The sequence below is a fragment of the Somniosus microcephalus genome, chromosome 33, assembly GCF_052327205.1.
Source record: "Somniosus microcephalus isolate GS21.2 chromosome 33, FLI_Smic_1.0, whole genome shotgun sequence".
Taxonomy (NCBI): domain Eukaryota; kingdom Metazoa; phylum Chordata; class Chondrichthyes; order Squaliformes; family Somniosidae; genus Somniosus; species Somniosus microcephalus.
The window spans coordinates 36,916,697-36,926,266 of NC_141019.1; the positions used below are offsets into that span (position 1 = coordinate 36,916,697).

Consider the following 9,570-nt stretch of genomic DNA (forward strand, 5'->3'; position numbering starts at 1 on the left):
CTGGGAGCACTGTGCACAGTTCTGGTCTCCGTATACCTTGGTTAGACCACACTTGGAGCACTGTGCACAGTTCTGGTCTCCATATACCTTGGTTAGACCACACTTGGAGCACTGTGCACAGTTCTGGTCTCCATAAACCTTGGTTAGACCACACTTGGAGCACCATGCACAGTTCTGGTCTCCATAAACCTTGGTTAGACCACACTTGGAGCACTGTGCACAGTTCTGGTCTCCATACACCTTGGTTAGACCACACTTGGGGCACTGTGCACAGTTCTGGTCTCCGTATACCTTGGTTAGACCACACTTGGAGCACTGTGCACAGTTCCGGCCTCCATATACCTTGGTTAGACCACACTTGGAGCACTGTGCACGGTTCTGGTCTCCGTATACCTTGGTTAAACCACACTTGGAGCACTGTGCACAGTTCTGGTCTCCATATACCTCGGTTAGACCACACTTGGAGCACTGTGCACAGTTCTGGCCTCCATATACCTTGGTTAGACCACACTTGGAGCACTGTGCACGGTTCTGGTCTCCATATACCTTGGTTAGACCACACTTGGGGCACTGTGCACAGTTCTGGTCTCCATATACCTTGGTTAGACCACACTTGGAGCACAGTGCACAGTTCTGGTCTCCATATACCTTGGTTAGACCACACTTGGGGCACTGTGCACAGTTTCGGTCTCCATATACCTTGGTTAGACCGCACTTGGAGCACTGTGCACAGTTCTGGTCTCCATATACCTTGGTTAGACCACACTTGGAGCACTGTGCACAGTTCTGGTCTCCACACACCTTGGTTAGACCACACTTGGAGTATTGTGCACAGTTCTGGTCTCCATACACCTTGGTTAGACCACACTTGGAGCACTGTGCACAGTTCTGGTCTCCATATACCTTGGTTAGACCGCACTTGGAGCACTGTGCACAGTTCTGGTCTCCATGCACCTTGGTTAGACCACACTTGGGGCACTGTGCACAGTTTCGGTCTCCATATACCTTGGTTAGACCGCACTTGGAGCACTGTGCACAGCTCGGGTCTCCATAAACCTTGGTTAGACCACACTTGGAGCACCGTGCACAGTTCTGGTCTCCATAAACCTTGGTTAGATCACACTTGGAGCAGCGTGCACAGTTAGGGTCTCCATAAACCTTGGTTAGACCACACTTGGAGCACCGTGCACAGTTCTGGTCTCCATAAACCTTGGTTAGATCACACTTGGAGCAGCGTGCACAGTTAGGGTCTCCATAAACCTTGGTTAGACCACACTTGGAGCACCGTGCACAGTTCTGGCCTCCATATACCTTGGTTATACCGCACTTGGAACATAGGAACAGGGGAAGGCCATTCAGCCCCTCGAGCCTGTTCCGCCATTCATTGAGATCATGGCTGATCTGTGACCTAACTCCATCTACCCGCCTTTGCCCCGTATCCCTTAATACCCTTTGGTTAACAGAAATCTATCAATCTCAGATTTAAAATTAACAATTGACCCCCCCAGCATCAATTGCCATTTGCGGAAGAGAGTTCCAAACTTCTACCGCCCTTTGTGTGTAGAAGTGTTTCCTAACGTCACTCCTAAAAAGTCTGGCTCTAATTTTTAGACTATGTCCCCAGTCCTAGACTCCCCAACCAGCGGAAATAGTTTCTCTCTCTCCACCCTATCTGTCCCCCTTAATAAGGGGTCATCAGATCACCCCTTAACCTTCTAAATTCCAGGGAATCATCCTGTTCCTACATTCCCCTGGACCACAGGAGGAGCTGAAGGGGACAAGGGGGAGTGGTCAAAATCAGCCAGCGTCCCTCCCGCTCCTGGACCTTTCCTGACCCTCTGCGGGCAACCGCGAGCGCGCATGTGTACACACAAGTGTGTGTGTGCGTGCGCGAGTGTGCACAGGCATGCACCTGTGCGTAACGCGCCCCTGTGCCTTGCGTGTGCGGACGCCGGCTTAGTGCAGAGTCGGGCTCTGAATGATGCACGCCATGGTCGACTTGCCCGCCAACGCGGGCACCGTCCGATCGTCCACGGGCAGGAACTTAGAAACATAGAAGATAGGAGCTTGAGTCGGCCATTCGGCCCCTCGAGCCTGCTCTGCCATTCAATGAGATCATGGCTGATCATCGAAATTCAGTACCCTGTCCCTGCCTTCTCCCCATATCCCTTGATCCCCTTAGTCTTAAGAAATATATCCAACTCCTTCTTGAATATATTTAATGAATTGGCCTCAACTGCCTTGTGTGGTAGAGAATTCCACAGGTTCACCACTCTCTGGGTGAAGAAATTCCTCCTCATCTCTGTCCTAAATGGCTTACCCCTTATCCTTAGACTGTGACCCCTGGTTCTGGACTCCCCCGCCATCGGGAACATCCTTCCTGCATCTAGTCTGTCTAGTCCTGTTAGAATTTTATAAGTTTCAATGAGATCCCCTCTCATTCTTCTAAACTCCAGCGAGTACAAGCCCAGTCGACACAATCTCTCCTCATACGTCATTCCTGCCATCCCAGGTATCAGTCTGGTGAATCTTCGCTGCACTCTCTCCATGGCAAGAACATCCTTCCTCAGACAAGGTGACCAAAACTGCACACAATACTCAAGGTGTGGTCTCACCAAGGCCCTGTACAACTGCAGCAAGACATCCTTGTTCCTGTACTCGAACCCTCTCGCTATGAAGGCCAACATACCATTTGCCTTCTTAACCGCCTGCTGCACCTGCATGCTTACCTTCAGCGACTGGTGCACAAGGACCCCCAGGTCTCGTTGCACTTCCCCTTTACCCAATCTATTGCCGTTCAGATAATAATCTGCCTTCCTGTTTTTGCCACCAAAGTGGATAACCTCGCATTTATCCACATTATACTGCATCTGCCATGCATCTGCCCAATCACCCAACCTGTCCAAATCATACAGGACGCTCCCCTCTACCTCACCCCATCTGGCCCTCGCTCTTGTGCGCGAGTCAGCCCCGGACGGGAGAGGGAACGGCCGGCCGGCTATTCGGCCACGAGGGGCATGTCCGTGCAACATGAACCCCGGCCCCCCGACACACACACACACACACACACACACACACACACACACACACACACATACACGCAGACACGGCCACCTCTTCGACCTCGCTAACGCTCCGCGCTGCGGTTCAGTTTCAGGGATGGGCGCAGTGCCCATTTTCTACGCCTCCCCTCTCGCCGCCGCCGCTGCCAACGACCGCTACTCGCCCCGGATGGCGAAGCTGGGCCTCCAGCACCGGCCCTTGGGCCGGACCCAGTCGGCCCCGCTGCCCCAGAACCCCAAGGCCGTGCAGCAGCAACTCCACCTCCAGCAGCAGCACCAGCAGTTCCTGGAGCGGCTGAAACAACAGACGCACCTCGGCAAGGTAAGGGGGCGCCCCAGGGGGGTGATGCAGTATTGGGGTCCCACCGCCCTGATTACAGGTGGTGACACAGTATTGGGGTACCACTGCCCTGATTACAGGGGGTGACACAGTATTGGGGTACCACCGCCCTGATTACAGGGGGTGACGCAGTATTGGGGTACCACTGCCCTGGTTACAGGGGGTGACACAGTGTTGGGGGTTCACCGCCCTGATTACAGTGGGTGACATAGTATTGGGGTACCACTGCCCTGATTACAGGGGGTGAGACAGTATTGGGGTACCACTGCCCTGATTACAGGGGGTGACGCAGTATTGGGGTACCACTGCCCTGGTTACAGGGGGTGACACAGTATTGGGGGTTCACCGCCCTGATTACAGTGGGTGACGCAGTATTGGGGTACCACTGCCCTGATTACAGAGGGTGACTCAGTATTGGGGTACCACCGCCCTGATTACAGGGGGTGATGCAGTATTGGGGTACCACCGCCCTGATTACAGGGGGTGACACAGTATTGGGGGTTCACCGCCCTGATTACAGTGGGTGACGCAGTATTGGGGTACCACTGCCCTGATTACAGAGGGTGACTCAGTATTGGGGTACCACCGCCCTGATTACAGTGGGTGACGCAGTATTGGGGTACCACTGCCCTGATTACAGAGGGTGACTCAGTATTGGGGTACCACCGCCCTGATTACAGTGGGTGACGCAGTATTGGGGTACCACCGCCCTGATTACAGTGGGTGACGCAGTATTGGGGTACCACCGCCCTGATTACAGGGGGTGACACAGTATTGGGGGTTCACTGTCCTGATTACAGGGGGTGAGACAGTATTGGGGTACCACTGCCCTGATTACAGGGGGTGACGCAGTATTGGGGTACCACTGCCCTGGTTACAGGGGGTGACACAGTATTGGGGGTTCACCGCCCTGATTACAGGGGGTGACGCAGTATTGGGGTACCACTGCCCTGGTTACAGGGGGTGACTCAGTATTGGGGTACCACTGCCCTGGTTACAGGGGGTGACATAGTATTGGGGTACCACTGCCCTGATTACAGAGGGTGACTCAGTATTGGGGTACCACCGCCCTGATTACAGGGGATGACTCAGTATTGGGGTACCACTGCCCTGGTTACAGGGGGTGACATAGTATTGGGGTAACACTGCCCTGATTACAGGGAGTGACTCAGTATTGGGGTAACACTGCCCTGATTACTGGGGGTGACTCAGTATTGGGGTACCACTGCCCTGATTACAGTGGGTGACGCAGTATTGGGGTACCACCGCCCTGATTACTGGGGGTGAGGCAGTATTGGGGTACCACTGCCCTGATTACAGTGGGTGAGGCAGTATTGGGGTACCACCGCCCTGATTACAGGGGGTGACGCAGTATTGGGGTACCACTGCCCTGGTTACAGGGGGTGACACAGTATTGGGGTACCACCGCCCTGATTACAGGGGGTGACGCAGTATTGGGGTACCACTGCCCTGGTTACAGGGGGTGACACAGTATTGGGGTAACACCACCCTGATTACAGGGGGTGACACAGTATTGGGGTAACACCGCCCTGATTACAGGGGGTGACTCAGTATTGGGGTAACACTGCCCTGATTACAGGGGGTGAAGCAGTGTTGGGGTACCACTGCCCTGATTACAGGGGGTGACGCAGTATTGGGGTACCACTGTCCTGATTACAGGGGTGACGCAGTATTGGGGTACCGCTGCCCTGATTACAGGGGGTGACTCAGTATTGGGGTACCACTGTCCTGATTACAGCGGGTGAGACAGTATCGGGGTAACACTGCCCTGATTACAGGGGGTGACTCAGTATTGGGGTACCGCTGCCCTGATTACAGGGTGGGAGGCAGTATTCGAGTAATACTGCCCTGATTACAGGGGTTCAGGTAGTATTGGGGTAACACTGCCCTGATTACTGGGGGTGAGGCAGTATCGGGGTAACACTGCCCTGATTACAGGGGGTGAGACAGTATTGGGGTACCACTGCCCTGATTACAGGGTGGGAGGCAGTATTCGAGTAATACTGCCCTGATTACAGGGGTTCAGGTAGTATTGGGGTAGTACTGCCTTGATTACATGGGGTGAGGCAGTATTGGGGTAACACTGCCCTGATTACAGGGGGTGAGGCAGTATTGGGGTACACATTCACTCAAGGGGTCACTCGGCATTGCGGTGACACTCAACGGAAGGGGATTGCTGCAGTTTTGGGGGTACATCGTACGGACGGGTGTCCTCGCAGTTTAGGGGTACGCCCGGTTCAAGGGGGTGACCCCCTTGGACGAGGGGCAGGAGGGGGCGGACGAGGTCAGCAGAATTGGTGGCGCGATGGGCGAGCGAAGCGACTCTTCGATTAACAGAGAAAATGTATTTTATTTCTCCCACCTCTCCTCTCCCCACCACCCACCGTACTCCGAAACCTCTGTGGTGCCTCCCCCTCCCCTCTCTCGCCCCACCTCCCCCACCCACGCAGCTGATGTCGAAGCGGCGCCTGAGCCACGGCGAGGAGGGGGAGTCGGAGAAGCGGGGGCAGGGAGGAGGGGGTCCGGAGAGACCCCAAGCTCGAGGCGGCGAGCGGGAAGACCAGCAGGCGACGGATGGCAAGAAGGACGAGGGGTCGGCGAGGCAGGGATATGGGGAGCGCAGTGACGCCCACCTCCAGCAGGTAATCTGGTGAAGGGTAACCCCTGCAACCGTGGTGGGAGGAGGTGAGGGGACACATGGCGAGGGGCGGAGATGGAGATTGAGGTCCAGTGATGTTACCGCCCTAAACACACACACCCTCCCTACCCCTCTCCCCAAAATTTGGCTCCCTCTACACGGTCCCGTCAAACACTCCCAGGGCAGGTACAGCACGGGGCTAGATACATAGTAAAGCTCCCTCTAAACGGTCCCGTCAAACACTCCCAGGGCAGGTACAGCACAGGGTTAGATACAGAGTAAAGCTCCCTCTACACGGTCCCGTCAAACACTCCCAGGGCAGGTACAGCACGGGGTTAGATACAGAGTAAAGCTCCCTCTACACTGTCCCCATCAAACACTCCCAGGGCAGGTACAGCACGGGTTAGATACAGAGTAAAGCTCCCTCTACACTGTCCCATCAAACACTCCCAGGGCAGGTACAGCACAGTTTAGATACAGAGTAAAGCTCCCTCTACACTGTCCCATCAAACACTCCCAGGGCAGGTACAGCACGGGTTAGATACAGAGTAAAGCTCCCTCTACACTGCCCCATCAAACACTCCCAGGGCAGGTACAGCACGGGTTAGATACAGAGTAAAGCTCCCTCTACACTGTCCCATCAAACACTCCCAGGGCAGGTACAGCACGGGGTTAGATACAGAGTAAAGCTCCCTCTACATTGTCCCATTATTTACTTTGCCTCGCACTGTGCTTAACTCCTGTTCTTTTCCAATTCTCAAGCACGCCCTTCTGTGGGACCAGCACTGGATCCGGCAACTTCAGCACTTCCCTACGCACATGGAGACCCTGGGCATCCCGTTCCCTGGTGGGAGCCATCGGCCGCTGTCCAGAGCTCGTTCATCCCCCGCCTCCGCCTCACTCCCAGCGCCCGTGCCCGAGGTCCCCAGCAAGTCTTCCTTTACAACAGGTGAGGTTTATTCTACTCATAGAGTCATAGAGTTATACAGCACAGAAAGAGGCCCATCGCGTCCGCGCCGGCCATCAAGCCCTGTCTAATCTAATCCCATTTTCCAGCATTTGGTCCGTAGCCTTGTATGCTATGGCGTTTCAAGTGCTCATTGGAATTCAGAAGAATGAGAGGCGATCTTAATAAGATTGTGAGGGGGCTTGATCGGGTGGATGCGGGGAGGATGTTTCCACTGATGGGTGAGACGAGAACTAGGGGGCATAATCTTAGAATAAGGGGCTGCCGTTTCAAAACTGAGATGAGGAGAAACTTCTTCACTCAGAGGGTAGTAAATCTATGGAATTTGCTACCCCAGAGAGCTGTGGAAGCTGCAACATTAAATAGATTTAAAACAGAGATAGACAGTTTCCTAGCTGATAAGGGAATTAGGGGTTACGGGGAGAGGGCAGGGAAGTGGACGCGAGTCTAGGTTCGGATCAGCCATGATCCTATTGAATGGCGGCGCAGGCCCGAGGGGCCGTATGGCCTACTCCTGCTCCTATTTCTTATGTTCTTATTGAAGATGAGAGAGGGAGGGAGAGAGGGTGAGGTGAGAAAGAGCGAAGGAGAGAGAAGGAGGGAGGGAGGTGGTGAGAGGGAACGAGGGAGGGAGAGGTAGCGACGGAGGGTGGGAGTGGGAGGGAGAGGGCGAAGATAGGTGGAGCGAGAAGGGAAGGGGAGAGAGGGAGTCAAAGGGGGAGCGAGGGATTGAATTTGGAGCTTTGGAGGGAGAGAAGGCGAGAGGGAGGGGACAGCGGCAGCGCAAAAGAGGGAGGGAGAGGAAATGAAGGAGAGTGAGGGAGTGAGCAAGGAATGGAGGGAGAGATGGTGGGAGAGGGTTGGGGAGGCAGAGTGAGGGAGAGGGCTGGAGCGAACGGGAGAGCCTGAACCGTCAGTAATGTTTACTCCGCACTCCCCGCTGGTAGGAATCGTCTACGACAGCCTGATGCTGAAACACCAATGCACCTGTGGAAACAGCAACCACCCAGAACACGCCGGGAGAATCCAGAGCATTTGGTCCCGATTGCAGGAGACCGGTCTTCGAACCCAGTGCGAGGTACGGCGGGACATTGGGAAAGAGGGCTGGGCCAGGCTGGGGGGAGGTGGATGTCGGGCTGGGCGAGCGCGATGTCGGGCTGGGCGAGCGCGATGTCGGGCTGGGCGAGCGCGATGTCGGGCTGGGCGAGCGCGATGTCGGGCTGGGCGAGCGCGATGTCGGGCTGGGCGAGCGCGATGTCGGGCTGGGCGAGCGCGAAGTCGGGCTGGGCGAGCGCGAAGTCGGGCTGGGCGAGCGCGAAGTCGGGCTGGGCGAGCGCGAAGTCGGGCTGGGCGAGCGCGACGTCGGGCTGGGCGAGCGCGACGTCGGGCTGGGTGAGTGTGATGTTATTAATGGCTGCGTTTTGAACTGATCCCAGTAACTCTCTCTCTCTCTTTCTCTCTCTCTGGCGTTCTCCCGCTCTCCCAGTGTATCCGAGGCAGGAAAGCGACCCTGGAAGAGCTGCAGTCTGTCCACACCGAACAACACGTCCTGCTCTATGGCACCAACCCTCTAAACAGGCTCAAGCTGGACAGCCGGAAGTTGTTAGGTAGGAAGTGGCATAGACACATGTATAGAAACGTAGAAGATAGGAGCAGGAGTCGGCCATTCGGCCCCTCGAGCCTGTTCCGCCATTCAATGAGATCATGGCTGATCATCCAAATTCAGTACCCTGTCCCTGCCTTCTCCCCATATCCCTTGATCCCTTTAGCCTTAAGAAATATATCTAACTCCTTCTTGAATATATTTAATGAATTGGCCTCCACTGCCTTCTGCGGTAGAGAATTCCACAGGTTCACCACTCTCTGGGTGAAGAAATTCCTCCTCATCTCAGTCCTAAATGGCTTACCCCTTATCCTTAGACTGTGACCCCTGGTTCTGGACTCCCTGACCATCGGGAACATCCTTCCTGCATCTAGTCTGTCTAGTCCTGTTAGAATTTTATAAGTTTCAATGAGATCCCCTCTCATTCTTCTAAACTCCAGCGAGTATAAGCCCAATCGACCCAATCTCTCCTCATACGTCATTCCTGCCATCCCAGGTATCAGTCTGGTGAATCTTCGCTGCACTCCTTCCGTGGCAAGAACATCCTTCCTCAGATAAGGCGACCAAAACTGCACACAATACTCAAGGTGTGGTCTCACCAAGGCCCTGTACAACTGCAGCAAGACATCCTTGCTCCTGTACTCGAATCCTCTCGCTACGAAGGCCAACATACCATTTGCCTTCTTAACCGCCTGCTGCACCTGCATGCTTACCTTCAGCGACTGGTGCACAAGGACACCCAGGTCTCGTTTCAATATCTCACTGACGGGGAAACCATCGCTGGCTCAACTTGGGAGCCAAGCGGGGTCGCGGAGTATAATTGTCGCGAGAGCGTTGGAGAGAAGGAAAGTCCCGATAAGGCGTTGATTTTTTTGTGCGGTGCATTTTCGGTCCGTCGCCTCTGAGTCCTCACCGTCCGTCTCGTCCCGTCTCTTCCCA

At 54.9% G+C, this 9,570-nt stretch overlaps 1 protein-coding gene across 1 annotated transcript in view; it reads left to right on the top strand.

The window, feature by feature from the left end:
* The window catches only part of LOC147097174 (histone deacetylase 4-like), a 100,860-nt gene that overhangs the window by 73,558 nt on the left and 17,732 nt on the right, over window positions 1-9,570 (top strand). Inside the window, 5 exon segments of the mRNA XM_085972540.1 lie at window positions 3,152-3,384; window positions 5,874-6,065; window positions 6,824-7,010; window positions 7,976-8,106; window positions 8,515-8,940. Coding sequence (XP_085828666.1) covers window positions 3,152-3,384; window positions 5,874-6,065; window positions 6,824-7,010; window positions 7,976-8,106; window positions 8,515-8,940 — 1,169 coding nt within the window.